At 32.4% G+C, this 21,930-nt stretch overlaps 1 protein-coding gene and 2 pseudogenes across 2 annotated transcripts; all 3 read left to right on the top strand.

Annotated features, from left to right (window-relative positions):
* Positions 1–1,026: 1,026 nt before the first annotated feature.
* On the top strand, positions 1,027–2,980 carry LOC111314294 (cytochrome P450 94A2 pseudogene; annotated as a pseudogene). Its single transcript, XR_016332674.1, has one exon. The product of XR_016332674.1 is annotated as a cytochrome P450 94A2 pseudogene (transcript).
* A 4,105-nt stretch (positions 2,981–7,085) lies between these two features.
* Positions 7,086–7,819, top strand: LOC149512142 (inhibitor of trypsin and hageman factor pseudogene; annotated as a pseudogene).
* Positions 7,820–19,330: 11,511 nt separating this feature from the next.
* On the top strand, positions 19,331–21,786 carry LOC111314296 (transcription factor bHLH3). Its single transcript, XM_022915493.2, has 2 exons — positions 19,331–19,627; positions 19,909–21,786. Exon 2 carries the CDS (start codon positions 20,100–20,102, stop codon positions 21,615–21,617), a length of 1,518 nt encoding a protein of 505 aa, XP_022771228.1. The 5' UTR covers positions 19,331–19,627; positions 19,909–20,099; the 3' UTR covers positions 21,618–21,786.
* The last annotated feature ends 144 nt before the right edge of the window (positions 21,787–21,930 follow it).

The raw sequence follows: 21,930 nt of genomic DNA on the forward strand, positions 1-21,930 counted from the left end.
ACAGAGCCGTTACGAAGGTGAGCAAGAAAGATTTCGTCTCAATCTCGATGGCTTCGCAAAGGAGATGGATGTCAAGAAATTCGGGGGAAGCCGTTTTGACGATGGGGGAGAAAGTTGTGGTTAGTTGTTTGGGAGGGGGGGGGGGGGGGTTCTGGGTTGAGGTCTTGGGTTCATGACTTCTTCAAGGGTAGAAGATTTGGAGTTGATCTGTTATCAAAATTGTCTTCCGCTCAAAAAAAATGGAAGACAATTTTCGTGCTTTATATTACATTTTTCGTTGATTAGAAGTTATTTTTTGTTGATCATATCATTCAAACAATGAAAAACGAAAAAATAGATTTTCGGAAATCATTTTCACGCCTACTAAATGGAGCCCTAAATTGTTAAATCTTTTATTAACCAATTTGATAAGTTTAAGAGTCGATGGTCTAATTGAGACAAGGATAAAATTTGGACCAGGATTGATTACTTGCAGCGTCTGTCGCTGATCCATCATGTTGCTCCTTATCTTTTGATTTTTTTATTAAAAATAAAAAATATGCTTGAATTATAATAATAATAATATAAAATTTTAATATTTTATTATAATTAATTAAAATTTTATTATTATTTTAATTTAATTATATTTTTAATTGAATGAAATTTAATCATACTGTAAGATTGAATCAATTTATTTTTGAATTATAATTAATTAAATCTTTATAAAAATATTAAAAAGAGACAAAAAATAGATTAAAAAGGAAAAATTATTTTTTTAATTTTCATTTATTAATTATATTATGTGACAAATTTTAATTAATGTCATATAAATTTTTTTTAATTAAAAAAATTTATGATGTTAATTTTTTATTCAAATAAATACTAATTAAATACAAATAAATATTAAATTAATTAATTGATCATAAAAAAATTAATTAAATATAATTAAATATAAATAAATATTAAAATTAATTGATTATCATAAAAAATAAATAATTGGATATGATTAAGAGCTTTTTACACCCTTTATTTTAATTTTTTTAGAGTCCTATACCTTTCGTTCATGTGAGAACTTTATCTTGATTTCTCTATAGTATTTCGTCATCCCTTACCCTTCTCCTGCAAATAAAAAATAAAAGTTAGAAAGAGTCTGAACTTAAGTAGCTTAGTAATGGTTCTAGAAATTAAATACTTCTCTTCCAGGCAAATCTGTCTTTGACAACTATTGCTCCCAAATTCATGATAGAAGATAAACTTTTACAATAGCTTATTAGATATAGAAGGATGTTTATTCAGTTATTGAGCTCGATATTGTTCCTCCTCACTCTCCCATTTTTCTTCTTAATCACCACCAAAGCCTCCAAATCCAAGAAACCATCGACAGCCCCATGTCCATCCACTGTTTTCCCGAAGTCTTATCCAATAATCGGCTCCTACTTCGCCATCAAATCCAATCGAAGCAATCGCTTGCAGTGGACTACACGTATCCTCCAGAGCTCTCCCTCTGCAACTTTCACTCTCCACCACTTGTTCGGTTTTCGCCAGATCTTTACTGCAAACCCTGCCAACGTCCAGCACATGCTCAAGACCCACTTCTTCAACTACCAAAAAGGCCCTCATTTTACAAGCAGTCTCTTCGATTTTCTTGGTAACGGCATCTTTAACGTTGATGGGGGGTCTTGGAAGTTCCAGAGACAAGTTTCTAGTCACGAGTTCAACACCAAATCTCTTCGTAAATTTGTACAAACTGTTGTTGATACCGAGCTTCATGACCGTTTGATTCCGATGTTTTCTGCTGCTGCATCTGACCAGACCGTGCTTGACTTGCAAGATATTCTTCAAAGGTTCGCTTTTGACAACATTTGCAAGATCGCTTTTGGGTTTGACCCTGCCTGTCTCTTGCCTTCTTTACCGCAGGCACAGTTTGCAGAAGCTTTTGAAGATGCTGCTCACATAAGTAGCGAAAGGTTCCGTGCTTTTCTTACTATAACTTGGAAAATCAAGCGATTTTTCAATGTTGGTTTAGAGAAAAGACTCAAAATTGCAGTCTCTCAAGTCCGTGAGTTGGCAAAGAAGATTGTAAAGGAAAAGAAACAAGAACTAGCTGATAATTCCTCTTTGGAATCGGTTGATCTCTTATCAAGGTTCTTGAGCTCAGGCCATTCAGACGAGAATTTCGCTACGGATATAGTAATCAGCTTCATACTTGCCGGCCGTGACACAACATCAGCGGCTTTGACATGGTTTTTCTGGTTACTATATAAACACCCTGAAGTTGAAAAAGAAATTCTCAAAGAAATGAAAGAGAAATCGAATATGCCAGTGTTTGAGGAAGTTAAAGACATGGTCTACACTCATGCTTCTCTTTGCGAGAGCATGAGACTGTACCCTCCAGTCCCGGTGGATACCAAACTGGCAATGGAGGACGACGTTTTGCCAGACGGGACGGTGGTAAAGAAAGGAACGTTAGTAACGTATCATCCTTACGCGATGGGAAGGATGGAGAAGTTATGGGGATCAGATTGGGCAGAGTTCAAGCCAGAGAGATGGGTGGAGAGAGATGAGGCAGGGAAGTGGATCTTTGTTGGGAGAGATTCTTATACTTATCCAGTGTTCCAGGCAGGACCCAGGATTTGTTTGGGGAAGGAGATGGCGTTCTTGCAGATGAAAAGGGTGGTGGCTGGTGTTCTAAGGCGATTCAAGGTGGTGCCGACGGTGGAGGATGGGTTTCAGCCAGAGCTTCTTGTTTATCTGACGTCTAAGATGAAAGGTGGCCTCCCCATCAAGGTTGAGGAAAGGGGAGAGTTTCCCTACCTGTAGCGACCCTGTTTTGTTCGGGGCTGAAGTGGTTGTTTCTGGTTCATCAATGAAATTTGGACTTTTAATTGGGTTTGGATTATTATTATTTTCAGACTATTTATGTTATGTTAACTGAAGCTTGTTGCTTTCTGTTTTGTTTGGTTTTTCTTGCAATAAATTAAAAAGAAGAAAATTGGACGAATGTGGGTAAGTGCTAATCGAGTTAAAATCTGCTGGAGGCGAAGTCTTTTTTATAAAAAACACTCTTTCAGGTGGGATTCAATCAAATAAAAAAGAAATAAAGTCTGGTTTCTAAAAATTTCCTAATTAGATTTAGACTTAAAATCTAAGGTTAAGTACTGTTGAAATTAGATCAGAACACTCTTTTAAGTTGAAATTTTGCTTAAACTAGGACTAATGGCCTATAAAAACGACATACAATCTTGGACAAGAGGCGGCCCAACTGAATATATAATAATCCACGTCACGGATTTATACATTTATAGGACAAACATTTAATTTAAATTTAGGCATATTATTATTTGATTAAATTGCTAAGCCTTATAATTAATGTTGGATTGATTATTATGTCTTTCTATTTATGAACATGCCTGACTTGGCTGAATATATAAGATTATTTTCGAATAAGCAAACAAGTTAATAATATACCTATAATTTATTTTTGTCTCACATTATGAATAATTTAAAATTATAATATAATATTTAAATTTTAAAATTTTAATATAATATTTAAATTATAAATTTATTAATTAATAAAATTTTTAGTAAACTTTTTATTTTTATATGTCATCATAGTAAATATTATTAAATAATAGATTCATAATTTATTTATCATATTAAAAATTTTAAAATTTAAATATCATATAAAATATTTTATTATAATTTAAAAATCATTCGTAATATTTTTTTTTTTTTAAAAGTTATTTATTTTTACATACAAAAGATTGTTTTCGGCAAGCCACGTCATCTTTTTTTATTTTTTTTTTAATTTTCAAAGAAAACAAAGTCTTACAACAAAAGAATAGGCTAGGATCGAATCCTTGGCCATTACATCAAAACGTTAAAAGCACGTCATCTTATTTTTTCAGCTCAGAACTTGGAACCGAATACTCAGATAAAAATGTTGTCATCATTTCATCTATTACTTTTGAATTAAGCAAAATAATCGTTTTTTTTTTTCAGTTTTATCCCAATTAATTTTTTTAATCTTTAAAATTGTAAGAAAATTAAATACAATATTATCCTTTTTTTTCTTTTTCTCTCAAAATATTTTTGTAATTTTACTCAAGGTTACATAAAATATTCATGCTTATATACCTATTATACAAATAGAAAAAAGAAAAATAGTAAATTATTTTACTTATAAATTATATTATATAATAGTGGATTCAAAAATTTTTAAGATATATTTACTTATAATATATAGATGAATTCATTTTTTTTTATTGTCAAAAAAATATTTAAGAAAAAATTTTAGAAATATCTTGATGAAAATTTTAAAATTTTTTTAATATTTTATGTCCATATGATAGATTCGTCATGATTATGTAAATATTAATATATGTAATATGCGTAAATAATACAAATCATGATTAAGTAAAACATATATAATATCGAAATATTAAAAAAATATACTATTTTTTATTTTATTTTAATGTTTGAGTATAGCATTACATTTTTCCCACCAATAACACGATCAAAATCAGACTTGCTTTGCTTGTTGCGTGAGGTAGTGTGGGTTTTATGGGATCATGAATTTATAAAGTTATGAAATATATTTTATTCTTGCTCTTTTGTTCGCATCTATTACTTGAAATCGTGAAATTTGTAAGAACAAGTTACCAGTTTTGCGTTGAAAAGAAGAAATCACGTGGCTTACTGCAGAATCACGCGTTGAAGGATGATGGAAAATGCGATTGCCCCTAGTAGTTCTCGTACTTCATTAGTTCTTTTAAATTAAACATGTAAAAATATTATTTATTCATTGATCCTGGCAAAGAGTACGGTCGTACGGAGTGGCCAATTTGAGGCGTCATCTTCAGAATTCCCCCAAAGACGCACCCTATCCCAACGAAAATCCACGGCCACCACCATTCCCTCCTTTACCTTTGCAAAGCCAACTTTTGGATTTTCTTTTGCGATGATGTGAACTTAATTTCCCCTGTTGTGTGATGTGGAGGCCGAAGCCAATCGATGTGAAGGGAATTTATAAATGGCCGGAGCGGAGGCCATGCAAATTAAACGTTGATTTTGGGAGAAGATTTTGAATAAAATATACGGGGATTTCTTTGAATGGCCAACAACCTTTGCTTGAAGATTTGGCTTTTGAAAGACTAGAAGGAATTGACTTTGGATATCCTATCCTATGCGTTGACTTTAGATAGCAAAAATATCTGATTATTCAAAGACAATTGTGTCGTACAGAGGGATACATAATTGATGAAAGGGTTATTTGTGCAAATGCCAGCCAAGCACCATTCAATATTCGTAACATCGGCATTCAACAATGGCCAGCCTTATTTTTATGAGCAGTCAAAATATCGGCCGCGTTCATATTTTTAGTAGCGTCGTATTTATTTCATTTTTAAATATAATAAAAATTATTATGATTATTATGATTATTATAGTCGTAAAATATTTTTTACATAATTTATATAAAATATAATAATTATAATTATAAAAATTTTTATTTAATGATTTTAAAAATAGTTTATGATATTATATTTTTTATTTTTTAAAAAAATTATTTATAATTTTATTTATATTATAAAAAACATTCATATTTAGTTTATTCACAAAAAAAATTATTAAATTTCATATAAAAATTATAAATTAATATATAACACAATCAAAATATAATGTTTAATTTTAATTAATTTTTGTCTAATTTATACAAAAAAATTTATCAAAAATTTTCATCTAAAATTTCTATATATATTATACTAAATTATTAATCCCTTAATTTTTTAATTATAAACCTTCAATCTCTCTAATTAAATTTTAACTAAAAAAATTTCAAAAATTAAAAATTTTCGAACTTATATTTTAATAAAATTTTCAAACCTATATTTTTTATTTTTTAGTTTTTAATCTTAGTAAGAGTAATAGATTATAAAATGCTAAATTTATTAAATAACTTAATCTTTTTGATACACTAATTGATATAAATTTTTTTATCACAAATAACTTTCAATAATTATATAATAAATACAATTTTCAATAATTACACAAAAATAACAAGAATTAATCTAATATCAAAAAAATTGACAACAATAAAATATCAAAACAACAAAAAAAATATTAAAATTCAGATACAAAATTATAAATTAATATATAACACAATCAAAATATAATATTTAATTTTAATTATTTTTCATCTAACTTATACAAAAAATTTATCAAAAATTTTCATCTAAAATCTCTATATATATTATATTAAATTATTAATCTCTTATTTTTTTTAATTATAAATTTTTAAAACCTCTAATTAAATTTTATCTAAAAAAATTTTAAAAATTAATTACAAAATTAAATAAAAAATTCAACTCCCACCCCTCAACACCTCACCACACCCAATCCCTCCCCACCCAATCCCTTCCCCGCCACCCTACACCCCACCCCACCCCACCCCACAATCCCTCGCCATCCCACCAAATCCCTCCTCATGTGCTTGCCTTAATGCCCCTCAAATGTTTAGTTGTAACAGGCGACAGAACCATCTAGAACCAGCTTCTGTTTATCTTCTTTGCGTGTCCAAAGTTTTGTTTTTTAAAATTTTTTTTTATCTCTCATTTTTTCTCGCATCTGTTCATCATTATCACTTACCCAATACATCTCGTTCGTCTCTATCAAGTTTCAAACTCTCATAACATATCATTTTACAAAAATTTTACAAAAAAAAAAGTAATTTAACTTTCTTTTCTTACCTTATTTGATCTTAAATGTTGATTAAAAACTTGATGCTGATTTGAATTTGGATATTGAAATATTGAATGGTTGAAACTTGAAAAATTTTTTTTCTCAAACTATTAGATCCGTGTAAAAAAATAAAATAACAGCAATAACAGTCCGTTATTGTCGCTATTTTTCATTAAACCGTTATTTGCTGTTGTTACATTTCGTTTTTATCATGAATAAATTTCACAATCATATTTTATCTAATAACGATGATGGGTGGTGACGTTACCGTTATTTTACGGCCACTATTTTGCGATCGTTGTTTCGCTTTTAAACCACAATTTGAATCCTTGCCCTCTACTTCATTGTTCACACTCTGCCTTCGCCACATGAATCCATGTATTTAAATACGTTGGCTGATGCAAGTAGAAACTCACTCAACCCCGGAAGACAGGTAGAGTGAAAGAGAAAGCAACATGTCCCGGTGTCCTGATAAGGGTAGCCAGTTAAGTTTGTGGTTGTTTTTATGTTTCATTATTGCATTTTGGTTGGTGGTTCAGCTTTAAGTTCGATGGGTGACAAAAGTCAAAACTGAGCTGTGACAAATGAAACATATTATTACAGGGAAGAACTCGTGGCCAGAGCTGCTGAGGACAAAAGGGGAGACAGTGAAGGCAACGATAGAGAGGGAGAATCGTAATGTGGGTGCCATAGTGTTGCCGGAAGGAACACCAGTGACAAGGGACTTCAGGTGCAATAGGGTCTGGGTTTGGGTTAATGATAAGGGGCAGGTGGTTCGAGTTCCTACAATTGGCTAGATCTTTTACGATGGATTACTTCTCCACCGTTTGGTTAAGATGGAGAAATGATCACCAACTAATCATGTAAAACAACTGTAATGCGTGTGAGTTGAGATCATCGCTATCAAGAAAATTTTTAATCCCCAGAATGAAAATTGAGTGACCAACAAACTCAGTATTTGTTAAGTGAGTATGTTTTGTTTCTCTAATTCTCCATGTAGCTTCTATATTTCGAATCTTCTTGTTGTAGATTGCAGTCAATTTTTGTTGATATTTGGGCTTAGGTGGATATTTGTTGTGGCTTTGATTGATTCAGATTTGCTAGAGGATACGAGGTCAAGGAAAAAACAAGTGGGTACCCCAAAGATGCGGAGGGAGAAAGTAAAATTTTGATCATTATTATTATTATTATTTTTATGATCGCCGACAGATTGATTTTGATTCTACGATAAAAATTGATAATTGGATTTGACTTTGACTATTGAGAGGTGACTTCAGGGCAAATCTCAAGGACTTGGGTGTAATTTGCCTTATATTATTTTTTACATCTGTGTTCTAAGTTCTGACCAAAACCTTGTGAATCATGGGTGCTGGCTATGCTTCGGAATATATTGGTTCTCCGATCAAAAAGCCCAAGAACCAATATTGGATTCACTTATATTATTTTTGACATCTGTGTTCTGAGTTCTGACCAAAAACTTGCGAATCATGGGTGCTGGCTACACTTCGGAATATATTGGTTCTCCTATCAAAAAGCCCAAAAACCAATATCGGATTCACTTTCGGCTAAGTCATAAAACCGAAGCCTTATTTTAGTTTCGGCCTTTGGGCTCAACTTGAGCAGGCTCGTTATCAAAGAAACTTCAACAAGAACGGGGTTAGTTATCAAGCTGATCCAATTGCTTATCTCAGTCTTGTTCCCGATGAATCGAAGTTAGAAGCCTGATACGTGATTTCATGAGTATATATATTCAAACGTCCCCGCAAACAAAGAAGCTTAACAGATGAGTATATATTCAGAGGCCCGCAAACAAAGAACACGATCATTTTTTTTAACGAAATTATTAGTTCAAGAGTTATTATAATCATAAAAAAGTGCGTTTTGGTGAAATAAATAAATAAATTCGTTGCCCGTGTGTGTAAGACCCGTTTTGTGAGCATGAGTTGAAGTTACCTCGTACCTTGGGGAGCCATATGAGAGTTAGGGAGAAGGTGTGAATAGTAGTTATATAAATTCATGAGAAGAAAACTTTATTAAGAAAGACTGCCCGAATGGATTAGTAGCTACTCTTTAGCTTTGAAGTGCAATATTAGGCAACTGAGAGACATAATCGCATAAAGCGAATTTGTGGACCCACAAAGAGCCGCCTTGAGCACAATGGGTGAATCGTCGATTAAAAAGAAGTTGGAAACATCTTTTCGCTCCGCAGCTTGCGGAGGATGCTTGCTTTTCTGTAATGGAGTACTGCGCAAAACCCAGTTTGGTATCAACCCTCACCCGTATGCTGACCTAGAAAAGAAAAGAAAGGTTAATTCTCTGCTATCTAATTCCAATCCAAATCAACGAGGTACTGTCTCATCGATAAAAAAAAAAAAAAAAAAAAAAGTTCAATTGAACAGTGTAATTACTAGGAAGCCAACCTGCATATTTTATTATGTTAACTACATATATGTTATGTTACATACATAAGCTTATGTTTTTTTGCGTGAGGTTCATTGTTTAAAGAATTTGTTTGAAGCAAATCAAGGGACGAATTGGTTGGCTAGAGTTCGATGATCTTTGAGTATTAAACGACTATCAAATGGTATTAATATAAATGATTAAGTTTTAGTTTTAGATATATAAACATTTTCCTTTCCTTTTTACTGTCTTCTATGGCACCGAGAAAAAGATGCTCCTACCTCTTCCTTATAATATTCTTTTCCAGATCACGCTATGATTATTACTTATTTTCTTTTCAAGTGATCGATGTCGCTTTCATATCCACGTTCCACAATAAAAAAAAGTTACATTTTATTCGTCTATAAATGAAGGTAGAGCCCTTGAAGTACTTTCATGGCTAAGAGCATAGCCTAGGGTTTAGGGTTAATTGCTTTGGTGAAATCAAAAGCAACTCAATCCCTACTAGTACTACTCTCAACAAACAATTTCATCAACCTCTTTTCTTCTCAACCAAATTAATTTAACTATGAAACTTAGTCCAAGAAATTTGTATTGGTTTGGAATAATGATTTGTTTTATTCTGTTGATTGTTAGCAACAAACCAGTATCAGCTCGTAGACCCTTGAAACAGGAGAATCAAAGAGCAGCAGCTAGAACTGGAACCGTTTTCAATCCTACTGCAAAAGGGCCTGTCCCACCCTCCGGTCCCTCTTCCTGTACTTACATAGGCGGTAAAGGAAGTTATAGTGGTGATGGACACTGCGATATTCACTAGAGAAGAAATGGCACTTATGTTTACTGCAACTCTATCATATATATATATATATATATGTTACTATCGTATTACTCATTAATCACCAACATCTCTCAAGTTTATATATTAAGAAATAAGAATGAGATGTGTAACTTAAATCTGTAGTTATTATGTTCTATATTGAAGGAGTTTCAATCTCCATAGTTAAATAATTATATATTAAATATGTGTTTGAAAGTATTAATTGATGATTAGTGCTTCTGTTATATATATATTGGTTCATAGGAGGGCAAACGCCCGTACATATATACCTTGCTAAAAAGGAAAATCTATTCACCTTATATATCAGTGCAACAAGGTAAATGATCATAATTAATTTCCTCTTTGAAATTTTTAGCCAGCGTTAACATGACATTTGAAAGTCGAAATTTTTGCTGCAATGATTACATATATCAATCCTATCTATCTTTCGCTCTCAATTTCTTTAGTTCTTTCTGCTTTTCTGGGGATGATTATACGCTATCTTCATTCATGCAACACCGGAAGCTTTACGGAGTAGTTTTCCATCAAAAGAGGCTGTTAATGATCATCAGCTCCATTCCATTTCTCGGTGGGTTTTTGGGAGAGGAGTGGGAAATCGACGAAAGTCATTTGAAAACCCTAAAATTAGCATAGATCAAGGTCAAATGTTTGATGTGCATCGTTATAACAAGAATTTCTTTGAATGTGGATTAATTTATATTTAATGACCATATATTTTCTCTTTTTGACACCTCTCGCAAGAGTTGTAGATGTTTAAAGGGATTACAACAATAAAAGCCAAGAATTTGTGTAGTAAACCAAGAATTGTAACAAGAAAAAATTTGCTTTTTTCCATGATAGTTTTCTTAAAGCATACATCACTTTCCAGAGTTACATGGCATGCTCGTCTTGCATTCCAAGAAATTTCATGAGATAAAGTAGACATAATTAATTGCGAAAATGAAGTACTCAATCCATTGCAGTATATAAAATTCAGCCGTCTCTGATGAGGTGATTGGGAATCAAATTGCTAAACTCTAATGTATGTATGGAACAAAAGCCTTAATCACAGCCGGCATACACAATTGGCGGCGAAATAAAGGAGAGTTGTTAGATACCATGCTATGACTTTAATCTTAACAAACTAATTGTAGTACCAGCATGCATTTTCCACCATTAAACACAAACACTAACTCTTGTCTGCTGATATACTTTTTATTATAATCACAGCACTAGCTAGTGTTGTTCCCAATATTTTAGGAAGGTTCTGAGACCAATAATAATAAATTATCTTTGTTTTCAATCTTATATTATAAAAATACTAATCCGCTTGAATTAATTAGCCTTAATTATATACGATTTGGTCATCTTGGACTTACCAACCATGTATATATATATAAGTCTCTCTTTGCTGAGCCTTACAGAAAATGATGAATTACGTCCACTAGAGATTGCCAGCGTTTATATATATATATATGTCTCTCTTTGCTGAGCCTTACAGAAAATGATGAATTACGTCCACTAGAGATTGCCAGCGTTGATCAATTTCGGAAACCCCAGTCAATCTTTCAGTTCTTTTAAAACATAAGCCTTTTCCATCTATCTGGATCATCTTAGATATATATATACATACATACATAGAATTTCTTTCAGTTCCTTTCTTTGCAGCCGCCAATATTGACAATAGCAAGCACCTGATATTTTAATAATATGATAAAGCAACAAAATCTAAAGTTTATGGCAGAGTGGACGCTTCTTTCTTTCATTATATTTGTGAAAATATACATGGAGAAAGTCATCCACCTTTGTAAGGCCAAATCGGAGACGAGGCTGTCAGAGTGGATGCATACGTTTGCTATAATTATAAGTAGATGATGGTTCTTTAACTGAACTTTAATCACAATTGTTTTTTCCCAATCGCTTGCTTAAACCCTTTTACTAAGATACAAAGTAGCACATCCACACTTGTCGGCGTCGACAAATATGCATAAGCTTTAATCACATCAAATCTCTTTGAAAGGAATGTATCTGCTTATAATATATATTATGTTTGTTTAATCTAATTCCACATCCAAAAAGAGAAATAAATATCATTATTGCATTTGTTTTTCACATTTGTAAATGACTATATATACAATTGCAAATGGCAAAAACTTAGTATTAATCCAAAAAGTAAGATTATAGTGCAACTCATCAAAAGATGTACTATACATTAATTATAACCATTGGACGAAGCACCATGCTGAACTGAAAACTGGTAACTATTACCGATCGAGTAACCGGCTGCAATGGTGGTTTGGGGCCATGACAAAAGATAAGGTAGTAAAAAAGATTAAAAAAATTATGAAAGCCAAAGCTGAGATAAAGACAATACACGGAAAGTGAAGAAAGCAAACCGAAGAAACAGAGAAAGGTCCAGTCCAAAGCATGAAAATGGAAACGGTGGAAAGTGGCAACAGAAAACAGTCAGTCAACTCGTGGTTTGACCTCGGCCAAAAAATAAGCTGGTTGTTTGACCTTACTGATAAAGGTGACCGCATTTTTACTCAACGTGATTGGTGCAAAAAATCACCAACCAAAGTTGAAAATCCATGGGGATTTTGGTACATGGAATGGAAAAGTTGTAGTTTTGCTTCAATGTCAATATCAAAGTAAAAGATGGGAAAAGGAAAAATGTCCCACTTTGAACGTCTCTGCATGACAACATTGCAACGCAGAAATCACGTTAAAGAGTCGGCGTTTAGTACATCCCTTCCGAGAAAAATTATTTGCAAGTAATTTACGTATATTGTTTTCATAAAATATATATAATTAATCCTTAGCTAGTTAAGAGACCCCTGTTGTTTTGGTTGATCACGTGAAAGTGGTATATGTTATAAAATCCCCCATGAACCTTCCATGAATTTGTTTTTGATGCACCTCGGCTAGAATATATACTTGAACCAGCCTCCGCCCTTACAGGGCAATACATAAAGCTTCACCGAACAAAGGAAAATTAAAATATTTACATTATATACAAAAAAAACTTATGCTATATATATTAATAATGATTTTCTTTATTCATGTTTTTAAATGATTATGGCAAAATTTTGACTGATTAAGATATAATTCATCATAAATTATCATATGTTAAATCTTAATCGTTGAAATTAAAAACAATTCGGCATTTAATTAATAAATTATACAATTGTTGGCTATATTGAATATTGAATGATTTTTACCATATGCTTGGACTTTTTTAAAGGAGCAACGATGGAAATAAGCTTTGTAATGGATGGAATTCGATTGTCAAGGTTATTAGAAAGAATATGTTGAATGGGAATTGTTAATTAATTTGAATCGTAAAACAATGCGGTCAAGAATCCATTCTGCAGCCATGCACCCGTAGTCACGGTTCTTGCTTTACCTTTCAAACCTTAATTTTTTATTGAATCTTGACGGTGGTTCAACTGTGTATAGAAACTTTTATTTGAAGAATTGACGGAGTTTTATGACCAAACCTTGAACTTATTCGAAAGATATACCAATTAATTAGATAGATAGATGGACAAAAAAAAAAAAAAAAAACCCAAAGTTTTATGAGAAAGTACACGGCAAAGTCCTAATCAATATTTTAAGTTGTTTATAATCGAATTGTTCCTTGCTACTCTAACCGAATCCTAGGATGTTATAATAGAAAAGTAATTACTATTACATTAAGCCCAAAAATTAATTAATCAATCATCTAAACAGCCATAAGTGAAATTAAATAATAAATTATTCACACAAAAAAAATTAATGTGTTTTGATATTCAACTTGTTTACATTTATAGATAAAAAAAAAACTATTAATTGTAAAATATTACAATCATATCAACATTCAGAAGAAATCAATCAATCACAATTTACCAAATAAATCAATCCCAAACAAGTTTATGAATGTCCTATTAACATCAATGATGTTACTTTGCACAAAAACTTTAATCCAAACTGTCAAAGTAGTTACTGTATACATATTAACACCAATACTGCAAGCGGGCTTTCATTTGGGACATGACATGAGAAATAGAGCGGCACCATAATCGATTTCCATTCTTGATATGAAAAAAAATTGAAAAAGAGAACCTACGAGATAGAGTACTATATATGATTATATATATAGGCAGACACATCACTTCGAAAGAGATTTGATTTTGGTATTAACATAATCAATCAATCAATCATTATCAATTCTGCATTTGTAACGTCATGCAGTCGTTTTCCTCTCCACTTCCCACTTTGTCTTTACACTTTCATTGGAAAGAACATTTTCCATGATGATTGCAAAGTGCATGCTTATTTTAAAGATAACTAGCTTGCTTTTGTAAAGCTTATCCTAAAAGCGTCCACTCCAATAGAGCCCGGGCAACTGGCCATTCGAGCTTTGGGAAAGATTGCAACACTTCGGCCCCACCATTTCGTTAAGAACCAATTAAGATCGATGCATGACTCATCCTTATAAAGTGTTTTAATTTGATTGCTTTGATGCATTTTCTTTCCACGGATTTGATTTTGGTCTTTGTCGTTTTCCCTCAAGCCAAAACCATATTAAGCATGCAGATTCCTTTGTTTTCTGTTTTTGTATATATACATATAATATAATAATTCATCGACATATTGGAATGTGGAGTTGGTGAATTAAAAAGGAATATCGATGACAGTCATCACAATAACTACCCGTCTTTGTAACTTGCTCGAAAAAGATAGGAAAAATTTATTAATAATAAATACAATGCAATTGTAAATAATTTTTATGATTTTATCGTTATTTAACTTAATAACAAGACATTTTTTTTGCAATTGTAAATAATTTTTATGATTTTTATCGTTATTTAACTTAATAACAAGACATTTTTTTTATAAAAAAAATGAGTGCAATTTTTTTCAAAATGTATTTTTTTTTTTTAAATCTGTTCGTATGAAAACCATTTCTTGGAGTACAATCAATCGCAATGGTGCAATTAAGTTATAACATTTTGGAACTCCTTAATAGGTTTGACTTAATATAACGTTATTATCTTAATTTCTTTAGAGATTAAGATTTATTATTATAATTATTTTAATCAGTGCAATTAATTAATTAGCTAATTTAATTCATTCAAGTACATAATAATTATTATATTAAATTTTGTATAAATCTAAGGTTAATACCAGTGACCATATTCCTATGTTAGATTTGATCCCCGGGGGTTCCAGAAGCATAAAACCAGTGATTTAAGAATAAAATAACAAATTAGACAGTACTTTGAAATATCCTGCCGTCATTGGAATATTTAAAGATAACTTTATTCATATTGCTTTTCCTATGAAGCTACACAGTCTTTTACCAAATAAAAAAAAAATTAAGATAAATCTATTTCATGCTTTTACCAGTAAAATGAAATTTGGTTACAGTCAATCCAAGGGCATCTACAAAAGAAAGCCAACTAAATGATTATTAGTACAAATTAAGGAAACAAATCTTTAATTCCAAGTGATGGAATATGGTTAGATCAAGTTGCCTCAAATCCATTAATACATCCATATAAATGTTATTTAATTCTTAATATGAGTTGAGTTAAAATTTTATTTTTAATAAAAATTGAATTTAATAAGAAGTATTAATTTTAATTATCTTAATAAAAAGTTTTCTCTCCTAAACTCTCTCTTGTTTAATCTTTTTATTTATCCATTTAAAACTCTTGGAGTATGAAAATTTGTGTACAAATTTTTAGTAGCCGTTCTATAAATTAAAAAGATAAAAAAAAAAGATGTTTAAAGAGTAATAAAAAAAATAAATAAAATTTTGTAGGTTTGTGAAATAAATATTGATAAATTTGGTTTTAAAAATTATCGTAAATCTATTAATATTCTTACAATAAAAATTTAGGAAAAGTAGGAACATATTCATCAATTGCTACTTTCGTTAAAATTACCTAAAGTTATCTTAGCTGTCATTTCCATAATTTACAGGTCAATTTAATCTTTAAAACTGTTGACTTACATACGAAGTTGCATAGCAACTTCGTGATGAAAACTTGCTTTGTTCATGCATGATTTTCCTCTATATAAACCCCAGTTGCTCCTTTAGTTTTCGACCCACTCAACCATAGGAAAGTAAAATTATTAGATCATATCATCATCTTTATTTTCCTTATTCCTCCTTTCGCTCCTATCATCTCCAATGGCGCACCGTTTCACAAACACAATAATCCACAGTACTGTCAACATGTTTGCTATTGCTTTGCTCTTAATTTTTGCTTGTCAATCACTAGCTGTTGCAGCTCGGGTGGTGCCTCAAGATCATTCCCCTTTACCACCCATCGGTTGTAATGGAAAAGGATACACCCCTACACCTGGCTACTGTCCACCATCAAATTAAATGAACTTCTCTGCCCATCAGTACACTTCTAGGAGCTCAGAAGTATGAACTTCTCTGCCCATCAGTACACTATATATATATCATGTAGTATGATAAAAGATTTACATATTGTTGTGTAGTTCAAAATCTACATAAAGCAAAAAAAATATAAGATTAGCTTTCACATTAAGTTCAAGGAATAATGGCGTTGTGATCCAAGTTTGGATATATCTTTTAAGTTCAAATTGTAATATTTTTCTTTTATAAAAATTATATGGAACAAAGATGATTTCTTTTCACAGTATTGTTTGTCATGACTATTCACCATTATATCATATTGGAAATAATAGATAGTTATTTTTTTCAATGTTCAATTTGAAAAAGATTATCATGTGCCCTCCACCTCTCCATATCATGTGGTTAATTATAAGCTCAAAAAATCAAGGTATAATTCAGTAATCTTTTTATATCAAATTGATGATATTTTTACAGAATTCTACAAATATCAGGTATTACATTCATTCCTTTTCATATTGCATAAACGAAATATTTTTTACTTTAACCGTTAACTTTTATCCAAGAAGCAACCGAAATAAAATTATAGTGACAAATAATTGAAGTATGGTTACAAAATTTAGTTTTAAATCATAACATAACGTAAAAAATTCAATGGAATTAATTAAAAATCACTAATGTAAAAAAATGATGAAGATCAACTTTTTATTCTAATAGGACATTTCCTCTCTCTCTCTCTCTCTCTCTCTCTCTCTCTCTCTATTAGAATAAAAATTGATCCTCATCATTTTTTTACATTAATTAATGGTATTTAATTAATTAATATGATAACAACTATATATAGATAGATTTAATTGATGAGAACGAGTAATAATGAGTGGACTTTGAGATGCTCTATACTCAAATCATATTATTATAAATAAATGTAAATGCTTTCAACATGATTAATGAGGCAATCTTATATAAAATAGTCGCTTATTAAATGATTATACTTCTTAGTTCTTGCACCACTTATGTTTGAAAACATTTCTTTTGGATTTTTTAAGTTTAAAATATAACTTTATATACTTTTAATCTTATTTCTTTAAATAAAATATTTCATGATACATCCTCTAGTTTTTCTTAGATCAACAAAGTAACAGTAACAAGATGACATCAGGTGGCTTCTGATTGCAATCGGTCACAGGGATTTCAAGCAAAACTTCTCTTTTTCTTTTTTTTTTTTTTTGGGACAATTGAAGCCTTTTGTTAATTTGAAGCGAAGTTGATTTTTAATTGAATTTCTTTGAAACAAGCATAGGAGATCAACATGAACATCAACCTTTACATGACCCTCAATCCCCATTTTTTTTCTCTGGTTCTTCGTTCTGCTTGCAATATTCTTCTCATTTATTTTGACAGATAGATTCATTGGCTTAGACGTCACCCATGACCTCGAAAGATCAATTCATTAGTTGTCGTTTTTCATAAAATAGAAGGATCAAAAGAGGATTTGTCAAAAAATTTCCTCCACAACAAGAGAAAGACATAAGAACATTAATAATTACTGAAACCAATTTAATTTTTCTGCTGCATCAGACGTAAGAAATGGAAAAGTGCAAATTAGACTTGGGATTAATTAATATTTGTTGAACATATAACTTTTCTTTCATTAAAAAAAGCAATAATAGACATGTATATATATTTTGTGATTGAAGGATTATAATTCAAAAATGGAATTCAATTACTCGTAAAACCCAATGAGAAAATTGAAAGAACGTGTTGAATATTGGAACATATCTCCGTCGAGTCAAAGGTAGGAGAGTTTTACCGTATATGACATGCAATCAAGAATCCAGGCATATATATCCAGTACTCACCCTGCACCACTGCTTACGCTTTATCCTTTTTCCTACCTTCTTATTTTGGTGATAAGCTCGGAATTAAACGGTCAAGTCACCCAAGTTTTACGATCAAATTGTTAACAACCCACGTTAAAACCAGATTCAACTGATCATAAAAATCTAAAGTACTTTTTCTTTTAGTCTCTAACTTTTGACTTCAATTAATTCCATGGTGTATATGCAGGAAATTATATAGTAACTTCGGAATCAGAGCTTGCTTGTTCATGATCAGAATTCTCTATTTAAACCCATGTTCCTCCTTTGTTTTCTATCACACAAGCCGTTGCAATTTATAGCATTTGTAGGAAATTAAGTAGTAAATACAATATCATCAGAATTCCTTGTTCCTTCAATCCTCTATTTTTCTCCTATATACAGGCACCAATGGCGGCGTACCTTTGCCCGAAGACAATAATCCACAGTGTGAAAGTGTTTGCTATTATTGCTTTGCTCTTAATTTTTGCCTGTCAAGCTGCTGTACTAGCTCGTGTGCTTCCTCAAGGTCATTCCCCAATACCACCTATGGGTTGTAATAAGGAAGGAAACATCCCCACTCCTGGCATGTGTTCGCCACCAAATTAAATGAACTTCTGCATGCATGCGCCCATGCCTCTCAAATAAAAGCTATATATCCAAAGATTGGCGCTGGCGGTGAGAAATTTGCAGGATGGTAGAGGGTTACATTCCATTGTGCAGTTAAAGGTTTATGTAGCAAAAAATAAATACATAGATAACAATTATATTCTAATTTATCTCAAAGAATAAAAGTATGGCGTGAAAGGTCGACTGACTTTTTATTTATAGAAATTTTAGGTTCAAGTTGTAATTTTAATTTCTTTTGACAAGAACATATGGAATAATGATTATTTCTTCTTCTGATCTCGTTAGTAGCATACATAGATACATATATATATATATATATATATTTCGGCATGCAGCTCGTTCAATTCAATTATTTTTTAAAAGAACAAAAAAGAAAAAAAATCAATAGTCACTTTGCTCAAAATCCGGCCTCATCCAGAGTAGGGACTAGGAGGTTTTGATTTTTGCGGCCCATGGGCCAGCAATAAAAGGGCCGCATAAATGAAAAGGAAAAAAGAAGTAATAAAACGAAACTTTGGTGCCTTCCCTTCCTCCATTGACATTGAGGCGTTTTCCTTGCTAAGCTGACAGTTTTTTCACGTGACAATGAGTGATTGAAACCATTTGATGGGACGCCCTTGTTTTTTCCTCCTTTCGCTGACGTGGCATCGCTAAATGCCGAAATGTTTAAGGGATAAGAATGAAATTTAATAAAATAAAATAAAATCATAAGGCTAAAAAAAAAAAAAAACCCTAACATTTTGAGGGATCTGAAATCTTTTGTCTTTCTCAGGTGAAACTGGGGAATCTTCAATCTCAATTTCCAGTTCAGACGCAGTATTTTTTCCACCTCAGGTAAGCCTTTTTTTTTTTTTTTCTCTTTCTTTGAATCCCTCTCCCCCTTTTTGGGTTCGTATTCACTATGCTTGTTTAGAATTACAGCCTTTGACTTCTTTGCATTAGCCTTTTGATTTGGTAAATGGGTAGGGTTCAAAATTTCACTATATTTTTTTATTTAATGGATTGAAGCGATTGTTTTTCAGCTTTAGTAGAAGCTGTTAATTTTGGGTATTGAATGTTCAGAATGATCTGCTAAATGGTTATATCTGGGATTTATGAAATTTGTTGAATTGCAGGTTAAAGCTTTGTAATTCAGCTGATAGATGTGGTTTTTGGGAAGTTTTAAAGTGCTCAAGTTGAGTGGGCACTGTTAAATTACTTCAGTGCACTGATTTATGGTTTAAGAATTTATAGGTTTTATAGCACAGTTGTGGGTACTCTGTTATAATTGGGGCTTTATTTTATAATTCTGGAAGGTAATAGAGAAATGGGTGAAATGTTTTGGTTGCACGAGGAAGATAAGGCCAAGGTGGAATCTGTTTTGGGTACTGAAGCCTGTGAGTTCTTGATATCATTGGCTTCTAAAAATGTGTTGTCAGAGTTGGTTACTCCTCCATTAAGTGATTTAAGTGTGCAGCAAAGGCTTTGCCAGATCGTAGATAGGTCAAATTGGAACTATGCAATTTTCTGGCAAGTGTCAAGCTTGAAATCTGGTGGATCAGTCTTGGTTTGGGGTGATGGGCATTGCCGGGATCCTAAGCTTGGTGGAGTTGGTGATACGAGTACCTCTGGGGATGGCAAATTGGAAGGGGTTGAGAGGAAAAATGAGGTGAAAAGGCTGGTGCTCCAGAAGCTGCATTCATGCTTTGGTGGGTCAGAGGAGGATAGCTATACTGCAAAGGTGAACGGAATATCAGATATGGAGGTGTTTTATCTCACTTCGATGTACTTTACATTTCATTGTGATGCATCATATGGTCCTGGAGAAGCCTACAAGTCTGGCAGATCAATTTGGACCTCAGATGTGAATAGTTGTTCGGACCATTATCAATCAAGATCATTTCTAGCAAGATCTGCTGGGTTGCAAACAGTGGTGTTCATACCTGTGAAGTCTGGAGTTGTAGAGCTTGGTTCCATCAATTTGATTCCTGAAGAGCAGAATATTTTGGAGATGGTGAGTCCTTTGTTTGGTGGATCCAGTTCTGTGCAGACAAAAACAATTCCGAAGATATTTGGTCGTGAACTAAGTTTGGGTGGTTCAAAGTCACGATCAATTAGTATTAACTTCTCTCCAAAAGTGGAGGATGAGTCAGGCTTCACATTGGAATCATACGATGTTCAAGCACTAGGTTCCAATCAAATTTATGGTAATTCTTCTAATGGATGTCGAAGTGATGATGGCGAAGCAAAGTTGTTCCCACATTTGCTTGTTGGAGGTTTGAATGCTCAAGCGAGAAATTCTGGTTCGGAGCAGACTAAGGATGACTCACCTTCTTTACCTGATGAGAGGAAACCAAGAAAGAGGGGAAGGAAGCCGGCCAATGGGAGAGAAGAACCATTGAATCATGTTGAAGCAGAGCGGCAGAGGCGTGAAAAGCTTAACCAGAGATTCTATGCATTAAGAGCTGTCGTCCCTAATATCTCTAAGATGGACAAGGCATCTCTGCTTGGTGATGCCATTACCTATATCACTGACCTCCAGATGAAGATTAGGACGTTGGAAACTGAAAAGGAGATGGTAAACAATACGCAAAAGCATTTGTCAGGACCTGATATAGATTTTCAGCTGAGGCCTGAAGATGCAGTTGTGACAATGCGCTGCCCCTTGGATGCCCATCCGGTCTCTAGAGTCTTAAAAGCTTTCAAGGAAAATCAAATTACTGCACATGAGTCTGATGTATCAACAACAGATAATGAAAAGGTTGTCCACACCTTCACCATTCGAGCCCCAGGTGGCGCTGCTGAACAATTAAAGGAGAAACTGGTGGACGCTTTTTCCAAGTGATAGTCAGGTAACAGTGTGTTGATAATGTACATCTAAGTTAATGCTGTGCACCGGCTTGTAGAAAGATGGGATTCTGTACTGACCAACAATAAGTGATTAGTATCTTTATGTCCATCGATGAAAATGATATGTACTCTTCACCTTTTTTAAATGAATTTGTTTTGTCGGATCTGTGGAGACAGTGAGTCCTGTCGCGATCTTTTGTTGAATTTTCTACCCAAAAAAAAAGAGAAAAACCACCAAAGTGAATGAATTAGATGCACAACATGAAAACTGAAAGCTTGTACCTCATGTTAAGACAATTTCCAACTAA

The sequence above is a fragment of the Durio zibethinus genome, chromosome 23, assembly GCF_047325235.1.
Source record: "Durio zibethinus cultivar Kanyao isolate XHJ-2024 chromosome 23, ASM4732523v1, whole genome shotgun sequence".
Classification (NCBI taxonomy): domain Eukaryota; kingdom Viridiplantae; phylum Streptophyta; class Magnoliopsida; order Malvales; family Malvaceae; genus Durio; species Durio zibethinus.